The following is a 23,569-nucleotide window of genomic DNA, read 5'->3' as shown; positions in this document are numbered from 1 at the left end:
GGAAAACATATTGCAAATAAACATGCTAAAAAGAAACAATGGACTTACGTTGCCAAGGCTACACACTTGGACTTACACCGCCGAATGGACTTACGTTGCTAAGGTTACACACTTGGACTTACACCGCCGAATGAACTTACGTTGCCAAGACTACACACTTGGACTTACACCGCCGAATGGACTTACGTTGCCAAGGCTACACACTTGGCCTTACACTGCCGAATGGACATACGTTGCCAAGGTTACACACTTGGACTTACACTGTCGAAACAAAATGCAACATGCATTGGAACCTATCCAAAGGCTCCCCCTATACCTAAGCTCCCCAATGAGATAGGATTTTCCCACAGAGATTTTTAAGAACCTATCACAAGGCTCCCCTTACGCAAAGGCACTAAGGTTTTCCCAACTAAATCTTACTTCTCCCCCTTTGCCTAACATTTAAAAAGCTCTCCAACAATATCCCAATTGTTGAAAATTTGTCGTCCAAACTGACCTTAAACTCATGTATTTATCCCCCATAGATCCCATACATCTAAATGAGTTGACATGATCAAGAACAGCGCTGAAAAACACTATCAGGCTGGTATCAGTTGACTGCCTCTTGGTACCAGTCGATTGCCCCTATTGAAATCAACACACAGAAGCATTCTGTGTTCGAAATCTACTGTTACCAGTCGACTAGTATCGGCACCAGTCAACTGCCCTCATCAAAATGAGCTTACAGAGACATTCTGTGCTCAAAAATACTATTATCAGTCGGCTGATACCCTATTTCTAAAAAAATCAGCCTTTTTTTATCAACTTCAGAAATGCATCAGAAATTCCACAAACCTCCAAAAATTTCCAAATTTTGTGGAGAAGTCTATTTTACTAGTGTCTACTTGAGAAAAATACATTACAAAATGTATCTATCACCAATCCCAAGATTGACATAAAATCCAAAACTAGCTAAATGGTTCAATTGAACTTTGGCCTAAAGTCCTAGTTTTGGCTTCCTCTTGATGTATTTGCTCATACCAACCCATAATGCATCCCTAGCATTGGTTTATATGACATCTATACATCCAAAACTAATTATCATGCTATATGACCCCAAATGTCATATTTCTTGCATGAAACACAAACTATGTCTACCAAATCCCTAGGTTTGAGACTCAAGTCCGTCTCCAAACCATTTGACACACTCCATGCCTTCTCTAAACTCCCAAGTAGTACCCACTTGAGATCCATTGGCCATGAGTCCTAATTTGACTCTTTGAGCTCCCCCTAGAGCCCTTAGCCTTAGCCACCTCCCTAGGTGACTCATCTACAATTGCTAGGTCACATCGGTGCACTTCCGGTGACACTTGGCCTACAAACCTAACTTTCTTAACCTTGGACACTTTGTCCTTGATTAATTTAATCTTACTTTTAAGTGGTTTTCCCTTGCCATTTATTGACTTCTCCTTGCTATAGTCATATGCAACCCTAGCATAAGACTTTCTCTTAGCATTGGAGACACTAGATCGATATCCTAGACCCGATCTATCATTGTTGGGTCTTTGACTACCCAACACCATACTTGACCTTTTAGATCCAACCGTGAATCTAGCTAGGGTTTTCTCCAAACTATCAAGCTTTGCCTTCAAAGCTTGATTTTTCCTTTCTAGCTTCCTAAACCTAAGGGGCGGAAGGTCCTTTGTTATAGCGCCAGAGGAAGATGGTCGGGGTGTTGGGGAGCAGGAGAGTGATGGGCTGGCGAAAGACTGACTGGAGGCTCACTAGTGGTCTCATCTACTGTTGGCGGTGAGGGATCAAGTATCTGAAGGGATGGGCCCTCTCGAATGGAAGGGGGTGTTGGCCTAAAGAAGACGAAGGGGCTTGATCTACAAGCCTCACTAAACTTTGCCTTTTTCTTGTGGCAAGAGGCTCGGTGTCCTATGGTGATCAGGAGGGATGGGTACCAGTATCATAAAGGGTTAGGAAGGGGGTAGTTCCTCAGTGTTTACGGCAGCATTGCTACCCTCGACTGCAGCGAAAGAGCTGGTTGGCTATGAGCCACGTAATTCTAGCTCAACATACGCCCGGTCATTCAGCTCCTCTTCCGTCAACTTGATGGACATGCCGAGTGAAGCTTTTTACATGATTTTGGCTGCAAAGAAAGTAAAGAGACCTTAGTTAGAAAAAATATGGATTTAAATCTAAAATTCCTTACCGAAGGGGTAGGCTAGCTTAGCCTCAATCGAACTTAGACCGAATATGTACAAAACGCCCACTTGAAGTAAAATATTTATGTTGAATTTCAACCCAGTCATGACGTGAGCAACCATTACAAATGTGGGTTCTTCTAAAAAATCTCTAAGTTATGGTGGTGGTGGCAAGTCCATCAACCACTTGGTCGGCCAAGAGATGGAAGGAACTGGCCGGATGAAGATATAATGTGATTTCTAGCCCTTATTTGAAGAAGACATTTTATTAAAGAAGACAACCATCATTCGCGCTTAGTAGATGAAAACCCCCGGTTCTATTTTCTTGGGATAGTAGAAATAGTGGAAAATGCAGAGATTGAGGGAGAGGCGAAACAATTGAAAAAGAATCACAACCCCACATAGTAGTTAGATAGAGTTAAATGCTCATTGTTGAAGGGGGATCCGAAAGTAATGGCAAACCTCAAAAAAGAATGGGTGGAGAGGAAAGTGAAGGTCGCCCAGGAAGTGGTCTTTGAACAAGGAAAAGAATCCTGAAGGAGGCAAAATGGGGGAGGTTATGGGCATTGGGGATAATTATTTTATGGTCCTTAGGGACTTCAAACGTTAACCTAATCTGACCTAGGTCACCTTCATTGATGTCAGAGCTAACAGAGGTGTACTAGAGGCTCAAACGTGAGGAGGGGGCTCTTGAGCCATAGGAGATGAAGAAAAAGAAGAAGTAAAAGCGTTATTGAGTTAAGCAGAAGAGGGTGAAAAGAACTTACTAAGGGAAGTTTTTGTGTGTGTGAGGGGGGGACAACATTATATATATGGGGTTCCTTCTTCCCACTTAGATAAGCTCTCCCAATTACTCTTTACTACTCTTCATTACTGTCCTTTGATTACTACTACTCAGTACCCTCACTAACTTGAGTGTCGAAATGACTATGTTAGGAACCCCACCCCAACTCGTCTATTGACGTCATCTTTCTCCTTCACTTTTCTATGACATGGCAGGCCTGCTCGTAACTTGGAATTTTCTCTCGAGGTTTTCTTACAGTCAACAGATAAGTCATCTCATCAGTGGTCCGTCTTCATCAACCACATGCAGGAACATTTCCTTAATTACATTATTATTATATTGATAATATGTTAACTATAAGACATGATAATTAGTCTATTGAAGAGATATATAGTTAAAGCATTTGATATTAAAGATTTGGGAGCTAGCTAGGAATTATATATAAGATTACTCGAGTTGAAAGATTAGGGGGGAGTTGTGGCTTTTACAAGAAAAATACGATGAATGGATCTGGAAGAGGACGAGGCGAAGATCAAAGATTCTAAAGCATCTAAAAGATAGAGAAATTAAGCATAGATGGAATAAAGATGATATTCCTCCATAATTGGATCACTCTAGCGTTTGGGAGGGAAAGAAAGAAAGATGATTATCATAAGGTACTTGCGTTTTTATGCGCTTAATGGTATCAATACTTGTTTACTAATCATCAAAGCATCACCAATTCTATCGGATAAAAGTGGAAAATTTATATTATAGCGAATCCAAAATATATCTTCAAATAAACTTCTGGAAATATGAATTACTTGTGACGATTCGAAGAAACTTGAGGTCATATTGTATTGGAATATAAACGATCACTTTATCCACTTCATAATTGTTTTTGAAAACTAATCCACATTATAGTTTAGACAAGGAGTTGAAAACGGCATGGTTGCGCAATGCGGCTCTCAAGATCTTTCCTGATGGAGTTTTCGGTATGTAGTTAGTGAACACTACTTTGCGAATATTCTTGTAAGGCGCCACCTACAACACGACAAAGATATATACGAATCAGTCCAAATCTTATTTTCCACAAGTTATGAGGTTTCTGAAAACATAAACCTGCTTCGCGATGAGTTCCATTATTTCTATTCCACTGAGGTTGGATCCTGGCTGTGGAACTATTAAAGCCATAGGTATTTGGCCTGCTTCCTCGTCCGGATAACTATAAAAAAAGCAGAAATTACAATGGGACTGATCCAAAATACAGAGAAGACGAAGTTCGACTAATCAGTTGAACTTACGGAACCACTGCAGCATCGGCAATCCCCGGTAGACATCGAAGCAAATGCTCTAATTCAGCAGGTGCAACCTACAATGATCCATAGTGACTTACTCGGTAAATTCTGGGAAGATTTTATTCAACGTAGAGCAGAGCGACTAATTGCATTTACCTGATGGGCTTTATATTTAATCAATTCCTTCAACCGATCCACAACGTGAAGAAATCCATCCTCATCAAAGTAACAGAGGTCGCCAGTCTTCAACCAACCATTGGCATCGAAGGTGATTGCATTTGCTTGCTCATTTCCGACGTAACCTGATAACAGTGAGATAATCCATCGACTTAGTTTTAAACAAGGTATTAATGATGAATTGGCTCTGTTTCGTTACCTAGCATGACGGAAGGGCTTCTAACCCATAGTTCTCCAGTTTGGCCAATTGACAATCTTTCTCCTGTGGCATTATCCACAAGCATAGCTTCAACGTTGTGGGAGAGGCGACCAGCAGACCTAACCCGACGACACTCTTCTTTACAGATCATCCAAGATATGGGTCCACCTTCAGTGCATCCATATCCCTGCCGTCATGCATCTATTAGTAAATTAACTAACAACATCGATATGTCATTCCACCACAGGAGAAAGACCAGTTGTCTAACCAAAATGTAGATCCGCTACAAGGAAACATTAATCCCGTAAAGTCTGATTGGAGTAAAAGTCTAAAACTTATTCTCTGTTTCCATACATATTTTTTTTAAAAAAAGTCTCCCAAAGTTAAAATCACTTGTTCGTTGAGGATCTTCTTTCCCATTCTCACACTCCCCGAGATCATCGTGTCATGATAAGATATCCAGATTGTCATTAAGATATTCATGATTTGAACCTTAATTACTAAGTATTTGTAAAAATTTCTCTTACAAATAAAAGATATAATCAAAAGATACTAAACTTTTGAATGGGCTTTTCTCGATATATTCTAATGATAGATGGAATCAAATTAATCATCTTAAAAATAAAAATAATCAATTAGACTATCAAATTTTTTTTTCTTTCCCATTCTCACGAGAACAGGTGGTACTGATTTCGGAAAAAAAAAAAAACAAGGACTCGACACCCCAGTAAAAAACAATAATGACCAGTTGGCCTTCTGACGCGGATTCCACTATGCAAATAATGTATAAACAAATTTCCTTATTAAGGTAAAGTAAATACCTGACGGATCTCGACGCGTGGAAATCGCACCATGAATCGCACGGCTGCTGCCACAGGGAGTGGCGCGCCGCCACAGGTGATTGTCTCCAGAGCTTCTAGGTCTAGCGGCTCCGGCCACTTTGCCATCGCGACCACCACGGGAGGCGACGCCGTCATGGCGGTCACCCGATACCTCTCTGCCGCCTGTAGCATTTGCTTCACGCCTGCCCTGCCCCCCATCACCACAGTCGTCTCGCCCGACGCCAGGGCTTTCAGCAGAAAGCATAAACCCATCCCATGGAACAAGGGGGCTCCCAGGAGAAACAGCTCTGCCTCCGCCTTCGGTTTCCTGGTCGCGTGGAATCCCGCGACCTTCGCGATGAAGTTGCGATGCGACAGCGCGGCTGCCTTCACCATTCCCGTCGTACCAGAGGAGTAATGTATGACGGCCACGTCCGACTGCTCGACCTCCACCTCCACGACTCCTCCTCCGTCGCCGTCGAATAACGAGCGGAAGCGGGGCGAATCGATGAGGACGGCGGTCACGTTGCGGGGGAGCTTGCCCGCGCTGTCGGATGTGGCGAAGGCGATGCGAGGAACGGAGAGGGCGACGAGGCGGGCGAGCTCGGCCGGGGTGGAGGCGGGATTGACGGGCGAAATAACCGCGCCGATGGAGAGGAGCGCGAGGCAGAGGGCGGGGACGTCGAGGCTTGCGGGGGCGAGGATGAAGACGACGTGGCCCTTGGCGAGGCCGATGCGGGAGCGGAGTGCGGCGGCTAGGGAGCGGACCTGGGAGAGGAGATCGGCGAAGGAGATGGCGTGGCCGGTGGCGGCATTGACGAGGGCGGGGTGGGAGGGGAGGGGGCAGGGGAGGAGGGACAAGGCGTAGGCGGGGAAGGAGAGGGGACGATCGGGCGGCGGAAGCGGGACGTGAGGACGCAGGCTGTGGAAGATTCTGGATGCGGCGTCGAAGCCGCTGCGCGGATCAAGGGACGGCGCCGATGGAGGTTCCATTTTTAGTGGAACAGGTGACATACTTCACCAGTTCGCTCACTGTCTATTCATCCCCAGAAAGGTAAAGCCGAATCCGGAGCCGGACAGAGAAGCAATGGGACGGGCATGCCCCTTCAAACAAGTGCTGAAAGAACGTTTGATTGTGTGATTAAAATGAATATTTGTAATAAAAAAATAACAAGTTTACTTTGCCATCAATATGTTAAAAAGTATAATTATTATCTCTCAAAATTATAAAAATATATTTTTTTCTACAAAGATACAGATTAAGATGATAAATGATATGGAAAGATTAAGATGACAAATGATATGGAAATACCTTTAAAAGTATTTCATAATCTTATGATAAGACAAGTAGGTAGGAGGGAGAATTTAAGATTTATTTTTGATGATTATAAAAATTACTTACAATCCAAAAGAATAATAAATATGAGAGTTGAAAAGATGTATTGTAATATCTATAAAAAAAAAATATAGTTTGATGATCCTATTTTTTTTATACTATCCAAGTTGATGAAGATGATTTAATTATTAATATTATTTGATCTAATGTTAAGATGAGAACTGATTATGTTTACTAATACATAAACTCACATCCTTTATCAGCCAACCATTAATAGCGGTATAGGCTAACGAATTCTATCCATATAAACCTCACGTCCAATAACTAAAACCCGCCATAATAATTCAGTAGATCACTTAATGAATTTGATCCTTAATGACATCAATCCGCACGCTTACAAATACAAGCAAGCCCCATCATATAGAGATAAGATCCAACACATTATATTGGAATATAAACAAATCACTTTATCCACATCGTAATTGTTTTGGAAAACTAATCCACATTATAGTCTAGACAAGGAGTTGAAAACTGCATGGTTGCGCAATGCTGCTCTCAAGATCTTCCCCGATGGCGTTTTCGGTATATAGTTAGTGAAAACTACTTTACGAATCTTCTTGTAAGGCGCTACCTAGAACACGACAAAGATATATAGAAGTCAGTCCAAATCTTGCTTTGCACAAATTATGAGGTTTCTGGATAGTAGAATAGAACAGAGGAGGAAATACAATTGAGAAAGATATAAAACCTGCTTCGCGATGAGATCCATTATTTCTATTTCACTGAGGTTGGATCCTGGCTGTGGAACTACTAAAGCCATAGGTATTTGGCCTGCTTCCTCATCCGGATAACTATAATTTCGCAACAACCACAATGCGTTAGGACACGAAGGTAAGCAGAAATTACTATGGGACAGATCCAAAATACAGAGAAGTCAAAGTTCGACTAATCAGTTGAACTTACGGAACCACTGCAGCATCAGCAATCCCCGGTAGACATTGAAGCAAATGCTCTAACTCAGCAGGTGGAACCTACAGTGGACTTACCCGGTAAATTCTGGGAAGATTTTATTCAACGTAGAGCAGAGCGACTAATTGCATTTACCTGATAGGCTTTATATTTAATCAATTCCTTCAACCGACCCACAACGTGCAGAAATCCATCCTCATCAAAGTAACAGAGGTCACCAGTCTTCAACCAACCATTGGCATCGAAGGTGATTGCATTTGCTTGCTCATTTCCGACATAACCTGATAACAGTGAGATAATCCATTCACTTAGTTTTAAACCAAGTATAAATGATGAATTGGCTCTGTTTCATTACCTAGCATGACGAAAGGGCTTCTAACCCATAGTTCTCCAGTTTGGCCAATTGACAATCTTTCTCCTGTGGCATTATCCACAAGCATAGCTTCAACGTTGTGGGAGAGGCGACCAGCGGACCTAACCCGACGACACTCCTCTTTACAGATCATCCTAGATATGCCTCCACCTTCAGTGGATCCATATCCCTGCCATCATGCATCCATTAGTAAATTAACTAACAACATCGATATGCCCTTCCACCGAGAAAGACCAGTTGTCTAACCAAAAGTCGTTACTTATTGTAGCACTACAAGGAAACAAATTGAACTAGTTGCAAATTAGGGCCCCATCTGTGTCACTGACTCAATTGCAATTCTGCACACCTAGTTCAGTATTGAAACATATTTGTACAAGGAAACTAAAAAAACAGTAGTTGTTACATCTGATTCTATCAGAAGAAACTTATGGGCTGTGGTCGTTGCATCTAATCTAATTCAATCAATAATTTATCTTTCTCCTCTCAAGTAAATCGCATTGAATGACAAAGAATTTATTATTGGAATCTTGCCGATGCACTGCACAAGTAATGTAAAAAAAGATAGTAGTTTTGACATCGCTATCCATGTATTTCCCGACCATTTTTTAAGGGGGAAAAAACAAAATGCATGTTGACCGTCAAAATTCAAATTCTGATTGGAGTAAAGTCTAAAGCTTATTGTTCATACATAAAAGAAAAGGTTTCCCAAGAAATCACTTGTTCATTGCACACCCTAGTTGAGGAATTTTCCAATTCTCACAAGAACATATTGTACTGATTTCACCAAAAAAGGACTATTCTCTGTTTAATACAAATTATTAAAAAAAAAAACAAAATTTCCCTAGTCAAATTTCCTTTTTCATTATGCCAGTTGAAACTTAAGGAATTTTCTAATTTCATTAAAATCTACAGATAATTCTCGGTTTTAGACACACATAGAAGAAGCATTGCTAGTCGAAATCTTTTTCCTTAAGAGTAGTTTGAAACCTGGAATTGATGGAATGAAACCTTATCCATTAAGCAATAGCACTGCGACTCTCCTAGAAAAAAAAAATTAGAGAGCACATTCCTTTTTTAGCTGGCTATTTGGTCAGAATGTTAGGTGGGTTGTCAATAGCTGGCTTTTGTAAATGATGAATTAATTAATCGTTAAAAAAGGCATTTCATATTGATATGGGATGTTACGGGCAGATCCGGGTATGATGTGGCAGTCAAAGTCAAGGGGAGATGGTAGCCAGCGTGTCGCCCTCAATAAGACTTTGCTCTTCATTCAATATTAAGGCCTTCGGTATGAGGGTGACTGGCCGAGGAGCTGGTTAGACCTAAGAGACTTAGTGCTTCATTCCTGTATTAAGACATTTATTATATATCCAATCATTCAATAGTCGACCGAGTTTAAGGGATGTCTGACCTTCCATAGAGTCGATCAGTCATACATCCATACGGAGTAAGGGGATCCAGCTCTCCATTTTCAGTACAAGTCTTTTAGTATATGACCGACCCCACCACCGGTCGAACCTATCGGTTTCCTCGAGTGATACGGGATGTTACGAGTAGGCCGGGTATGACGTGATAGTCAAAGTCAAGGTGACGTGTCAGTCAAAATCAAGTGGAGGTGGTAGCCATCGTGTCACTGTCAACAGGACTTTGTTCTTCGCCCAGCACTAAGGCCTTCAGTACGAGGGTGACCAGTCTAGCAGCCGATCGGACCTAAGAGACCTACTGCTCCATTCCTGTATTAAGACATCTATTATATATCCGATCATACAATAGCCAACTGAGTTTAAGGGATGTCCAGTCAGTCATACGTCCATCCAGAGTAAGGGGATCCAGCTCCCCACTCTTAGTACAAGTCTTTTAGCATATGATCGATCGACCCCACAACCGATTGGACCTATGGGTTTCCTCGCATACCAGTCCTCCTTAATATGGCTGATCGGTAATAATGTCAGTCAGGTTTACCTAGCTCAGTGCGCTCATCTCATATATGCATGAAAGATAAATGTATAAGGTAATTCTCCTTATAAACTTGGTCAAACTTCCATATCTCAGGTCCTCACTTCAAATTAAGGCAAGTCTCTTATCATATGAATGAATGGCTTAAAGTATCGATCGAATCTCTCGGGACTTAGTTCACCATTTCTCAAAGGAAGTATCCCAGTACATGGCAGGTCGGTCATAGAACCGACCAGAGAACTTAGCTTCATATTACTTCAAGAGCATATCTCCAGCATTATTTGGTGCATAACCGAGCGGCTTAAGGGAAGGATGGCCATACAGTCAGTCGGTTCAAAGATCTGGTCAAGATGCACTCAGTAGACAATATTGTCAGAGAATCACAACAACTTGTTAGAGTAACAACCATTTGTCAGAGAATATTGCTACGCTCCATCAGCAGACACATTATGATAGCATATTCCTTCAACCGTCTCATTAATAGCGTAAGTTACAAAAGGGGTGTGTGGGCACGAGTAATGGAAGATTCCTCATATGGTGACTATACGCCTTCCAGGTTGTACATATTCCCTTACTCGATTCTCTGTCACCTCATGATTGTGGAGGTTATGAGAGGTAGTATATAAAGGAGGGAGCCTCTTCGTTGGCGAGGTAGATAATATTATGTTAAGTTATTCTCAATTACGCTAACTATCCACACTCATCTATTGTTCTTATTTCCGCTCGACCAGCATACTGACTTGAGGATTAGAGAGTCTACGCTAGAGACCTCTCTTCTAGTTTTTGGCGCTGACGTCCTGTCTGCTCTCTTTGGTGTGTGCAGAGAGGAAGAAGCCCCTTTTTCCCTAAATCAAACTCTTCACGCAGTCAACAGCGCAGTCAACTATCCAGCGCGCCATCTCTCCAGCTCTCAGACAAGATCACATATACAATTTTATGGAGGGCTACTCCTACATCAAGTTAATCATCAACAAATAGGATTAAGTGGCAGAAAGATCAGACAACCAGAAAAACTCAGGTGACACAACTGATTTCAGGTAGTTTAGAGAGAGAGAGAGAGAGAGAGAGAGAGAGAGAGAGGTGTAGTTGTCCCTTTGGTGGTTCGAAAGGCAGTTAAAGATAGGAAGTAGAAAGGAGTCAATAGAATAGAACTCTTTATACTCCCAATGTCATGCAGTACTGACCCCCCTACGCTTTCATTCTTCCTTACATTTGAAGTTAAAGATCATGGATCCATGCATGCGGACAATTCACTCGTCACGCCAAAAACAGCTCGAGAGTCAAAGTGGGAGCAGCTATTATTGCTGGCTATATCAAGTGTTGCTTTCTTCAGAGATGTGGTAGGAAAAGAAAACTTTGTGCAACGTCACAATAAAAGCCTTATAGGTTTGACAGTTTGAGCGAGGTTTGAACAAATCCTTCCACATTACTGACATTTCTAATCATTATTTATTATACTGGACCAAGATGGGACAGAGCCAAACTGTAAATCACTCCGTAATAGAGTATATATAAATCATACAAATTATATCATGATAAAAAGCTCCAAATTTAATGGACCAGTATTGAATAAAAAGAATAATGACCAGATGGCCCTCTGACACGGATTCCACAACCCTGGCAGTGGAATTGATCATTTATGGGATTTTTCTCTTAAATTTTTTTTTTTATCTCATACAGATTGCTCCAAGGGAATTTACAGAGCAACCTTTTGCTCTGATCTAATTGAAAGAGCAAAATGACAAATTCTAGAAACAAATTTTGGTAAGAAAATATGAATCTTTTGTGAAGAACTAATCGAAACTTTATGTAAATTCTGTAATTTTAAGAGTAAGACAAGTAAGACAAAGGCCGGGCTTTGAATGAGGTTCTAGAACAGAAGTAAATAATGTATAAACGAATTTCCTTGGTTAATGTAAAGTAAATACCTGACGGATCTCCACGCGTGGAAATCGCCTCATGAATCGCACGGCTGATGCCTCAGGGAGTGGCGCGCCGCCACAGGTGATGTGCTCCAGAGCTTCTAAGTCTAGCGGCTCCGGCCACTTTGCCATCGCGACCACCACGGGTGGCGCCGCCGTCATGGCGGTCACCCGATACCTCTCTGCCGCCTGTAGCATTTGCTTCACGCCTCCCCTGCCCCCCATCACAACCGTCGTCTCGCCCAACGCCAGGGCTTTCAGCAGAAAGAAGAAGCCCATGGAATGGAACAAGGGGGCTCCCAAGAGAAACACCTCCGCCTTCGGTTTCCTGGTCGCGTGGAATCCCGCGACCATCGCGATGAAGTTGCGATGCGACAGCGCGGCTGCCTTCACCATCCCAGTCGTCCCGGAGGAGTACTGTATAACGGCCACGTTCGATTGCTCGACCTCCTCCTCCACGACTTCCTCTCCGTCGCCGTCGAATAACGAGCGGAAGCGGGGCGAGTCGAGGAGGACGGTGGCCACGCAGCGGGGGAGCTTGCCCGCGCTGTCGGATGTGGCGAAGGCGATGCGGGGATCGGAGAGGGAGACGAGGTGGGCGATCTCGGCCGGGGTGGAGGCGGGATTGGCGGCGGAAATAACCGCGCCGATGGAGAGGAGAGCGAGGTAGAGGGCGGGGACGTCGAGGCCTGCGGGGGCGAGGATGAAGACGACGTGGCCCTTGGCGAGACCGATGCGGGAGCGGAGTGCGGCGGCGAGGGAGCGGACCCGGGAGAGGAGATCGGCGAAGGAAATGGCGTGGCCGGTGGCGGCATCGACGAGGGCGGGGTGGGAGGGGAGGGGGCAGGGGAGGAGGGACAAGACGTAGGCGAGGAAGGAGAGGGGGCGATCGGGCAGCGGAAGCGAAACGTTCGGACGCAGGCTGTGGAAGGTTCTGGATGCGGCGTCGAAGCCGCTGCGAGGATCGGGGGACGGCGCCGACGGAGGTAGGGTCGGTGGGCGTTGTTGCAGGACAACAACTCGCCCCTCCATTTTTAGTGGAGCGGGTGGCATGCTTCACCAACGCCCCGCCCACTGTCTGTCTGTCTGTCTATTCATCTCCTTTTGAAGAGATGGCTCATACGAGCAGGAGCCAACACGGCCCTGTCCGATGGTACGGCCGGAGCGTATGAGAGTTGAGATGCCGTGCCACAGTAGACCACCATCCCACGACTATACCGCTAAATACAGCGGTTCCCCGTGTCTGGATTTGGTAGGACATCTCTGATCCATTATTAAAACATCAAATTTAATATCAATTTAATATTAAATTACTTCAACTCATACATCAAAATCTACCTCAAATATAATGATGTGAATAGTACAACACCATATTTGATGATGGAGAGAATTTTTTTTTGATTTTATTATATTATTATAAAATCAAATATAATTAATTAATAATTATTATTTTCTTTATCTTTATTTATAATATAATTAAATATAATTATTATTTATTATAAATTTAAATTAAGTGTATTTAATAGCATATTTAAATTTTATTATGTATATTTGTAAATATTTAATTTATTAAAATTATTAGTTAAATTTTATTTAATATATTTTAATTATAATTACATTTATAAATTATCACTAATTTCATAAACATAATACAATAAAATATTAAAAAAATTTATATGCATAAATATACAATACATTACCCATTACATTGACATACAAAATAAAAATAGTAATGACATTAAATTAAAATATTACTAATACAAACTTAAAAACATAATTAACTAAGCTTAACAAACAAGTACATGGTACAAACGATACTAATAAAGCACGTATAAACTTAAAATTACTTTAATAATATTATAATACTAATATTCGGGAAGATCACTCCCCATTCCGCTAAAATAATTATGAAATTATCAGAAAATATTCGTAGGATTCTGAGATTCTTGATCTTCACCTTGATATTGATTAAGTTGTGATCCTTCTCCCTGTATTTGAGATATTTGAGATCCTTCTCCTTAATGTGCAACTGAATGAGATCCTTGTACTTGCATTTTCTTTTGCATAATTCTAATTTGCTCATTGTGAATATATTCACGCATCATCGGTGATCCGGTTGTAAGAACAGAGGCCCCCCGTCCGGTGGAGTCAGCGCCACGTGGAAGTCAAAGTGGGAGGTGGCCGGCCGGAGAGGGATGCGTTCGACCGGCCGAGCGGCCGACCGGTGTCTAGTTGATAAAGGCACCCTGTCGAAAGTCAGGGTTCCGGCGCTCAGAGGATAAGATCGTAGGGCCGAGCGGACTGCACGCTCGGCCAAAGCCATAAGGTAGCATACTGCTAATAGTCTCCACAAAGCCCGATTGAGAATCTCCCCAAGTAGACCACCGTATATGTCTGTCCGGATGTCGCGAAAGCTGGCCGGCCGAACGCCCTCCAGGGAGAAAGGGCAAAAGGACAAGTGACATCTTTTTCTGACAGCGGGTATGCTCCACATGCAGGCCATACTCCAAATCTTATGACGGGGTTCCGCTGTCCCATCGAGGACATGCTTGGACTGTAGCAGTATGGGTCAAGTAAGCTTTCTGACAGACACATACCGAGGTATGACCTACGGACACGTATGTGCCTCGGTGGACGTGCAGGAGCTCTTTCACCGCTCTATATAAAGAGCCTCATACTTCGCCGGAGGTACGCGTTCTAATATTTCGAGACCCACTTTGTCACTGCTTGCTTGCCTGACTTGAGCGTCGGAGGGTCACAGCCGGGAACCCCTTCCCGGCTCGACTTCTGTGCAGGTTCGCCGGAGCTTCGTGCAACCAGTCGAAGATCCACATCAGCAGCCGGGGAGCGCCACATGCCCAGCGTCCGTTGGTTCAGCATTCGGACAGGATCAAATTGGCGCTGTCTGTGGGAACGCTCCTGCATCCGAACGGAAGCAATGGACGAAGCTGGACGACCACACATGGTGATGCTCTCCGTGGAGAAACTCGACGCTCTGACAGAGGCAAGAGTAGCTAGGCTCGTGGAGCAACAGGAGCAGAAGGCTCAAGTAGAAGGATAACGCAGCAGGCCGCCTCCACCTCTAGGGGGGCCGAGCGGCCATGGAGGACCGACCGGGAAGTTTCGCCATCCTCCTGGCCTTGATAAATTTCGACGAGTACATTGTATCCACCTCACTCCACGGGTATTCGGGAGTTGAGAAATTGAGTCAGATCTTATGCTGATCGGCAGGTTAGTTTTTCAGATATAGTTTCTTTCGGGCATAGAATTCATCGTAATTTTCCGAAAGAAGGCCCGTGCCGTTCGGCCGGCCGTATATCATCGGAGCCAAAGGATCGACGAAGAAGGCCCCGAGCCGTTCGGCCGGAGTTATAGTATCCGAGCCAAAGGCTCGACAACGGAGGCCCCGAGCCGTTCGGCTGGAGGTATAATAACCGAGCCAAGCGCTCGACGACGAAGGCCCCGAGCCGTTCGGCCGGAGATATAGTATCCGAGCCAAAGGCTCGACAACGAAGGCCTCGAGCCGTTCGGCCGGAGGTATAATATCCGAGCCAAGCGCTCGATGATGAAGACCCCGAGCATTTCGGTCGGGAGTATGTTATCCGAGCCAAGCGCTCGACGAAGAAGACCCCGAGCCGTTCGGCCGGGAGTACGTTATCCGAGCTGGGTGAAAGGTGCGCTAAATGTAAATTTATATACATTTCGGTCGCCTATGTCCTTGTAATGCAGGAAGCAAAATTATAAAGATGGCAAATATCTTCGCCGATCGGCTGTGTTAAAAGTAGCCTTGAAGACCGTCGAGCTCCGACGTTAAATATCGAGAGACGAGCCGGCGTCTATAAACGTCCGAGCGGAAGACCGTCGAGCTCCGACGTTAAATATCGAGAGACGAGCCGACGTCTATAAACCCTCCGAGCGGAAGACCGTCGAGCTCCGACGTTAAATATCGAGAGACGAGCCCGCGTCTATAAACCCTCCGAGCGGAAGACCGTCGAGCTCCGACGTTAAATATCGAGAGACGAGCCGGCGTCTATAAACCCTCCGAGCGGAAGACCGTCGAGCTCCGACGTTAAATATCGAGAGACGAGCCGGCGTCTATAAACCCTCCGAGCGGAAGACCGCCGCGCACCTCCACTCACTATCGAGAGACGAGCCGGCGTCTATAAACCCTCCGAGCGGAAGACCGTCGAGCTCCGACGTTAAATATCGAGAGACGAGCCGGCGTCTATAAACCCTCCGAGCGGAAGACCGTCAAGCTCCGACGTTAAAAATCGAGAGACGAGCCGGCGTCTATAAACCCTCCGAGCGGATAGCCATCCACGTGATACATTCCGGCGGTAAGAGCCGACCGACGACAGAGCCTGTTCTTTAAGGCCAGCATACAGCCGAGCGGCTCGCTTAGCAAAAATATGGGGAAAATCCCTTTGAGGTAAGGTGCAAAGCAAAAGATAGTTAATAAGAATTAAAGATGTGAGCACGTGAACGAATGACGTTCGCTCGCCTAGCGGCTATGCAGTCGCATGGCGAAAGACGTTTTTCGAAGACAATCGGCTTGACCTCATGTTAGAGTATGGAGCCGAGCGGAGGAGTTTTAAAGAACACTTTAAACATGACGAAAGAAAATTTTCTAACCAAAACAAAAGTTGCAAGAACAGAAAGATGATCTATTTACGCCAAACGCTGGGCAAACAAAAGAAGTTACAGCAAAAGTAAGTTGTGCCGAACAGCAAGAGTACAAAAACATAAACACTCCTCATGCGTCAAAATCAAAAAGAGCATCAGAAATGGCGCCCATCACGGTAGCCAGATCCTCTGGGGGAATGGTCAGCTCGGCGGGAAGGTGGCCTTTAGCTTTCAAGTAATCCACCGCCGCCGCCGTACGATGACAACAGTGCGCCACGTGGCGTTCGATCATTCGATGCATTTAATGAGCGCATGCTCAGCCTTAATGTCGAAGATTGGCACAGGTTACGAGGAGATCCGAGGAAGGTTGTTGTTGACTAACCTTTTTAAGGCCATCCCTGTGAAAAGCCGAGCGGATTAGCGTGCCTGAAGGCGCCGTCCGGCTAGGCTAACAGTCCAGTCAGTCGGACTAATCGCCTCCTTCGACTAGACTTGAAGGGAAGGCAAGTGATCCGGTTGTAAGAACAGAGGCCCCCCGTCCGGTGGAGTCAGCGCCACGTGGAAGTCAAAGTGGGAGGTGGCCGGCCGGAGAGGGATGCGTTCGACCGGCCGGGCGGGCGGCCGGTGTCTAGTTGATAAAGGCACCCTGTCGAAAGTCAGGGTTCCGGCGCTCAGAGGATAAGATCGTAGGGCTGAGCGGACTGCACGCTCGGCCAAAGCCATAAGGTAGCATACTGCTAATAGTCTCCACAAAGCCCGATTGAGAGTAGACCACCGTATATGTCCGTCCGGATGTCGCGGAAGCTGGCCGGCCGGACGCCCTCCAGGGAGAAATGGCAAAAGGACAAGTGACATCTTTTTCTGACAGCGGGTATGCTCCACATGCAGGCCATACTCCAAATCTTATGACGGGGTTCCGCTGTCCCATCGAGGACATGCTTGGACTGTAGCAGTATGGGTCAGGTAAGCTTTCTGACAGACACATACCGAGATATGGGCTACGGACACGTATGTGCCTCGGTGGACGTGCAGGAGCTCTTTCACCGCTCTATATAAAGAGCCTCATACTTCGCCGGAGGTATGCGTTCTAATATTTCGAGAGCCACTTTGTCACTGCTTGCTTGCCTGACTTGAGCATCGGAGGGTCGCCGCCGGGAACCCCTTCCCGGCCCGACTTCTGTACAGGTTCGCCGGAGCTTCGTGCAACCAGTCGAAGATCCACATCAGCAGCCGGGGAGCGCCACGTGCCCAGCGTCCGTTGGTTCAGCATTCGGACAGGATCAATCGGGTTAGAGATCGAGTTCAAATCTTTGAATAAAATTTTGGTTTCTTCCTTGTAAAGCATAGTATCTGCCATTTTTGTAGTAGCAGCAGTACTTGCATTCATTGCCTCAACAAGTTGAATATTAATATTAATTACCTTTGCAATTTGTTCATCATTCTTTTTCTTCATTTTTGCTTTTTTCACCCCTGGAGGTCGTTTATTAGAACTAGCACCGCTATCTGAATCAGTGATATTAAGATCAAAAGCAGACACACAAGGAGATGAAGGTGTATGAAATGCTTCCTCGAAGAATTGTTGTTCAGATGAACCAGCATTAGCATTTTGTTGTCGCGATTTCATGGATGCAGTATTCATAATGTCAGTGCCAAATTTTTCAATGTCTTTGAGAATATTCCAGACATGGTCAAATTTGAAACCCTTTGTGTATTTTGGGTCTTCTGCAAATAACATTTTGATACGAGTTAACTGCAAGAAAATAATTGAACATCAGTTATGAAGATAATAATATGTATTAATAAATTTAAACTTAGATTTTAAAATTTAGATAGTCTAAAATAAATATAAGCATAGTAACTTACAATATCTTGTTCCGATGCTCCACTAGGATCAGATGTTCAATTTGTCGAATGTAACCTTTCATTTTGGATACTGCACTTAGCATAAGAAGCATTCTTTTTTGCAAAGATCTTTGCGGTCGGCTATGATGCACAAAATTTGGATCTGCATGAAACTCTTTCTCAACTCTTGCCTAGAATCGATCCTTCGATTGGTTGATCCCAATGATTGGATTTTGTGAAATATGAAGGTAAACATAACATAAGTGTTTATCTTCTTCAAATGAGTATGAAGCTTGTCGGGGGGTTGTACTCATTTTAGTAGAAGAGAAACTCTCACAAAAATTGTTGACATACAATGTGTTATACCAATATCTGGTAAGCCATTATATAGTGAAAAAATACGAATATAAAATTATGCAAATTTTGATTCAGTGTCATGTCACGTCGTCTGCCAAACTTGTCCCGATGTTGTCATTGTTGTGTCACGTCATCTGTGCATATTTGTCCAAATGTGTTCATTGTTAGGTCACGTCATTTGGGCACACAACAATGTGTGTTCAATGCCCGGTCACGTCGCCTGTCAAACTTGTCCCGATGTTGTCATTGTTGTATCACGTCATCTGTGCATATTTGTCTAAATGTGTTCATTGTTAGGTCACGTCATCTAGACACACAAAAATGTGTGTTCAATGCTCGGTCACATCGCCTGCCAAACTTGTCCCGATGTTATCATTGTTGTGTCATGTCATTTGTGCATATTTGTCCAAATGTGTTTATTGTTAGGTCATGTCATTTGGGCACACAAAAATGTGTGTTCAATGCCCGGTCACGTCGCCTGCTAAACTTGTCCCGATGTTGTCATTGTTGTGGCATGTCATCTGTGCATATTTGTCCAAATGTGTTCATTGTTAGGTCACATCATCTGGGCACACAAAAATGTGTGCTCAATGTCCGGTCACGTCGCCTGCTAAACTTGTCCCGATGTTATCATTGTTGTGTCACGTCATCTGTGAATATTTGTCCAAATGCGCTCATTGTTAGGTCACGTCATCTGGGCACACAAAAATGTGTGTTCAATGCCTGGTCACGTCGCTTGCTAAACTTGTCTCGATGTTGTCATTGTTGTGTCACGTCATCTGTGCATATTTGTCCAAATGCGTTTATAACATACATTATAAATACATACATGTACCTCATCCATTCAATTATCTCAGAAAATGGATAACAATATTGAAGGTTCATCAAATTTATCATCTTCAAGCTCTGATGATGATAACTATGCAGAAAGTTTTAGTGCAAGGCAACAATTGATCGCTCAGGTGATTTCTACCAATAATCAAATTGTCTTAAATTATCTCAATGAAGGAAGCAATCAAAGCAGGCATCGAGACTCAATTCCTGGTCATAAGATGATCAATCATAATCGTGAAGCTGCTGATCGTAATCTATTCAATGATTATTTCGCCGAAAATGCATTGTATAATGATGCAATTGTTGGTTGCTACTCGGAAAACCTAGAGGTTCCACTGTACAAAAATTTTGTACAAAGGTCTGAACCTTTTTCCTAGCTACCATGTGTTCTTTTAAATTAAATTTTGGATCGCCTGCGGAACTTAACACGTTTGATCCAAAACTTAATCTATTTGTTCTTTTAGGTTTTAACTTGGATCTCCTGCGGAACTTAACACGTTCGACCCAAGTCTCCTTAAGTTATTAATTCCATTAAATACTAATTTCCATAAAAGGTTCCCAGTACTGACGTGGCGAGGCACATGACCTTCTTGGATATGGGAGCAACCACCACCGACTAGACAAAACCTTTAATAGAAAGCTAATATTTAATTTCCTAAAATAACTTTAGGTTAACCAAAGAGAACAATCAAATCACAAGGAAAAGAAAGAAAACAAAAGAACACAACATCGAAAAATATATTCGAAATACTAGATCATAAGCCTCTTGTATTTGGTATTATTTCCATAAATAACTAGCATGATGCGGAAATAAAAATTACTAATTATACCTTGTAGAAAAACCTCTTGATCTTCTACCGTATTCCTCTTCTAACCTCGGACGTTGTGTGGGCAACGATCTACCAAGATGAGAAACCACCAACCACCTTCTTCTCCTCCAAGCAAGGTTCGGCCACAAAGGAAGAACTTTACCAAAGAAGAAAATCAAAATACTAACCAAGCTCCAAGAGATGCTAACTTTCTCTCCTTCTTTTTCTTCTTCTCCAAGTAGTATCCGGCCACCACAAGAACTCCAAGAGAGATGAAGTATTCGGCCACCACAAGAGGAAGAGAGGGAGAGGGTAATGGCCGGCCACAACACCAAGGAAAAAGGGAGAGAAAACAATAGAGGTTGTGTCTCATGAAGGCACCCTCACATCTTCTTTTATATTCCTTGGCCTAGGCAAATTAGGAAATTTAATTACAATAAAATTTCCTCAATTTCCTTGACATGATTTAATTTAGAAAAATAAAATAAATTTTCCAAATCAATATTCAATGGCCGGCCACATCATTGGAGAACAAATTGGACAAGTTTTAATCAACAATTAAAACTTCCTAATTTGTTTCCGGAAATTTTAAAAAATAAAATTTCTCTTTAAAATCTCTTCATGGTTGATAAAAGGAAATTTCTATAATTTTAATTTTATCAACATGTGAATAATTTTTAAAGAAAAAATAAAACATCTCTCCAATCTACAAATAAGGAAAGAGATCTAATCTCTTTCTTTAATCTTTTATAAATCTTTTACAAGAGAGATATTTTAATTTTAATTCTCTTTAAATTATATCTTCCACATAATAATAAAATTAAAATTAAAATCCTTTTAATTTAATTTGGCCGCCCTACTAGCTTGGGTTCAAGGCTAGGCCGGCCCTAGCTTGGTTCCCAAGCTAGCTTGGCCGGCCCCTTATTAGTGGGTATAGAAGGTGGGTATAGGTGGGTATAGAACTCTATAAATAAGAGGCTACGATAGGGACCGAGAGGAGGAATTGGTTTTGGTCTCCGATAAAATTAAGCATCCCGTTCGCCCCAACACACAACTTAATTTTATCAATGATAATTCATTCCACTAGAGAACTATCATTGAACTACCGCACCAATCCCAAATTACATTTTGGGCTCCTTCTTATTATGAGTGTGTTAGTCTCCCTGTTTAAGATATCGAATGTCCACTAATTAAGTGAGTTATTGACAACTCATTTAATTAATATCTAAGTCCAAGAGTAGTACCACTCAACCTTATTGTCATGTCGGACTAAGTCCACCTGCAGGTTTAACATGACAATCTTTATGAGCTCCTCTTGAGGACATTATCAACCTAGTATCTCTAGGACACAGTTTCCTTCTATAATCAACAACACACACTATAAGTGATACCATTTCCCAACTTATCGAGTTTATTGATTCAACGAACTAAATCTCACCCATTGATAAATTAAAGAAATAAATATCAAATATATGTGCTTGTTATTATATTAGGATTAAGAGCACACACTTCCATAATAACTGAGGTCTTTGTTCCTTTATAAAGTCAGTATAAAAGAAACGACCTCAAATGGTCCTACTCAATACACTCTGAGTGTACTAGTGTAATTATATAGTCAAGATAAACTAATACCTAATTACACTACGACCTTCTAATGGTTTGTTCCTTTTCCATTTTGGTCGTGAGCTACTGTTTATAATTTATAAGGTACTGATAACATCATCTTCTGTATGTGACACCACATACTATGTTATCTACAATATAAATTAAATGAACAACTACAAACAAATGTAGACAATTAGACCAAATGTGATTCTTTATTCATAATAAATGTTTACAAAGCTTAGGCTTTCAGTATACATTCCAACAGCAATGTTTCGAAGAAGATTCAGAATGAGACGGAATTTATTTATGCGTATCTGTGATGCTATTACTAATCATGACAACTATTTTATTCAGAGAAGAGATGGGCTTGGAAGACTTGGTTTGTCAAGCTTGCAAAAAATAACAACTGCATTTCGGATATTAGCATACGGTGTACCTGTAGATGCTGCTGATGAGTACATTAAAATAAGGGAATCAACTGCTATTGAAAGTGTGAAACGATTTTGTCATGATGTGGTTGTAGTTTTTGGAGGGCAGTACCTACGATCTCCAAATGCTCACGATGTTGCTAGGTTACTTCATATTGGTGAGCTACAAGGTTTTCCAGGTATGTTAGGTAACCTAGATTGCATGCATTGGAGATGACAAAATTGTCCAACAGCTTGGGCAGGACAATATTCTGGTCGTAGTGGAAAGCCAACAATTATTCTAGAAGTTGTAGCCGATTATGATCTGTGGATTTGGCATGCGTATTTTGGGTTGCTAGGATCGAACAATGATATTAATGTACTTGAGTCTTCTCATCTTTTTGCTAATCTTGCTGCAGGTATTACAATTCCTGCTCATTATGTCATTCAAGGAAAAGAGTACAATATGAGTTATTATTTAGCTGATGGTATATATCCAAAATGGTCAACACTTGTTCAAACGATTCATGCTCCACAAGGTCGAAAGAATAAATTATTTGCAATGAAGCAAGAAGCGTGTAGAAAGGATCTTGAGCGAGCATTTGCCGTGCTCCAATCACGCTTTGCAATTGTTGCAGGACCTTCACGTTTTTGGCAGAAAAATATTTTACATGATATACTGACATCATGTATTATTATGTATAATATGATAATTGAAGATGGACGTGATTTAAATGCACCAATCGTGGAATACTTTGAGGTGCCGACTCCAGATGTTGAGCTCGCAGTAGATGATGGTACTCGATTTGAAGAGTTTCTAGCTCGATATAGACAAATCAAAGACAAAGAAGCTCATATTGCCCTTTGAAATACATTAATTGAGCATTTATGAGAACAATATAGTCATTCTGAAAGTTAAAGTCTTGTAATATTGTATTTTCAACTAAGTATCCTTGTTTGTTTTAAATATAAAATAGTAAAATATTTTATCCTAATTATGTGTGATTTTATAATATTTTTAAAATATATTTATGCTTGAGTAATTATATAATAAAAATAAAAATAAAAATTATATATATATAAATTAGT

The 23,569-nt window shown here is 42.5% G+C and overlaps 4 protein-coding genes across 4 annotated transcripts; 1 reads left to right on the top strand and 3 right to left on the bottom strand.

The window, feature by feature from the left end:
• Window positions 1-3,785: 3,785 nt before the first annotated feature.
• LOC122041931 (4-coumarate--CoA ligase-like 7) lies at window positions 3,786-6,568 on the bottom strand. Its single transcript, XM_042601823.1, has 6 exons — window positions 5,448-6,568; window positions 4,627-4,813; window positions 4,407-4,552; window positions 4,257-4,324; window positions 4,075-4,177; window positions 3,786-3,996 (listed from the first exon to the last, which is right to left on the bottom strand). The coding sequence occupies exons 1-6, from the start codon at window positions 6,459-6,461 to the stop codon at window positions 3,871-3,873; spliced, it is 1,644 nt and encodes a 547-aa protein (XP_042457757.1). The 5' UTR covers window positions 6,462-6,568; the 3' UTR covers window positions 3,786-3,870.
• Window positions 6,569-7,184: 616 nt separating this feature from the next.
• Window positions 7,185-13,180, bottom strand: LOC122041930 (4-coumarate--CoA ligase-like 7). Its single transcript, XM_042601821.1, has 6 exons — window positions 12,010-13,180; window positions 8,108-8,294; window positions 7,888-8,033; window positions 7,747-7,814; window positions 7,532-7,634; window positions 7,185-7,414 (listed from the first exon to the last, which is right to left on the bottom strand). The coding sequence occupies exons 1-6, from the start codon at window positions 13,054-13,056 to the stop codon at window positions 7,289-7,291; spliced, it is 1,677 nt and encodes a 558-aa protein (XP_042457755.1). The 5' UTR covers window positions 13,057-13,180; the 3' UTR covers window positions 7,185-7,288.
• A 3,491-nt stretch (window positions 13,181-16,671) lies between these two features.
• LOC122043901 lies at window positions 16,672-19,669 on the bottom strand. The gene is made up of 3 exons (XM_042604465.1): window positions 19,661-19,669; window positions 18,047-18,376; window positions 16,672-16,683 (listed from the first exon to the last, which is right to left on the bottom strand). Exons 1-3 carry the CDS (start codon window positions 19,667-19,669, stop codon window positions 16,672-16,674), a joined length of 351 nt encoding a protein of 116 aa, XP_042460399.1.
• Window positions 19,670-19,685: 16 nt separating this feature from the next.
• On the top strand, window positions 19,686-23,348 carry LOC122043900. The gene is made up of 3 exons (XM_042604463.1): window positions 19,686-19,961; window positions 22,428-22,680; window positions 22,900-23,348. Exons 1-3 carry the CDS (start codon window positions 19,686-19,688, stop codon window positions 23,346-23,348), a joined length of 978 nt encoding a protein of 325 aa, XP_042460397.1.
• The last annotated feature ends 221 nt before the right edge of the window (window positions 23,349-23,569 follow it).

Source organism: Zingiber officinale, chromosome 2A (assembly GCF_018446385.1).
Source record: "Zingiber officinale cultivar Zhangliang chromosome 2A, Zo_v1.1, whole genome shotgun sequence".
NCBI classification, from domain to species: Eukaryota; Viridiplantae; Streptophyta; class Magnoliopsida; order Zingiberales; family Zingiberaceae; genus Zingiber; species Zingiber officinale.
This window is presented reverse-complemented; position numbering and strand designations above follow the sequence as displayed.

Bases quoted from the DNA above. Each gene is read 5' to 3' on its own strand.
- LOC122041931 (XM_042601823.1), bottom strand. From the start codon at position 6,461: ATGTCACCTGTTCCACTAAAAATGGAACCTCCATCGGCGCCGTCCCTT. The intron at 4,178-4,256 runs GTAAGTTCAACT...CTTTTTTTATAG, and splicing joins GCCGATGCTGCAGTGGTTCC to TTATCCGGACGAGGAAGCAG. The intron at 3,997-4,074 runs GTTTATGTTTTC...GTCGTGTTGTAG, and splicing joins TGGAACTCATCGCGAAGCAG to GTGGCGCCTTACAAGAATAT.
- LOC122041930 (XM_042601821.1), bottom strand. From the start codon at position 13,056: ATGCCACCCGCTCCACTAAAAATGGAGGGGCGAGTTGTTGTCCTGCAA. The intron at 8,034-8,107 runs GTAATGAAACAG...CACTGTTATCAG, and splicing joins AAGCCCTTTCGTCATGCTAG to GTTATGTCGGAAATGAGCAA. The intron at 7,415-7,531 runs GTTTTATATCTT...GTCGTGTTCTAG, and splicing joins TGGATCTCATCGCGAAGCAG to GTAGCGCCTTACAAGAAGAT.
- LOC122043900 (XM_042604463.1), top strand. From the start codon at position 19,686: ATGGATAACAATATTGAAGGTTCATCAAATTTATCATCTTCAAGCTCT. The intron at 19,962-22,427 runs GTTGGTTGCTAC...TATTTTATTCAG, and splicing joins CATTGTATAATGATGCAATT to AGAAGAGATGGGCTTGGAAG. The intron at 22,681-22,899 runs GTATGTTAGGTA...ATCTTGCTGCAG, and splicing joins TGAGCTACAAGGTTTTCCAG to GTATTACAATTCCTGCTCAT.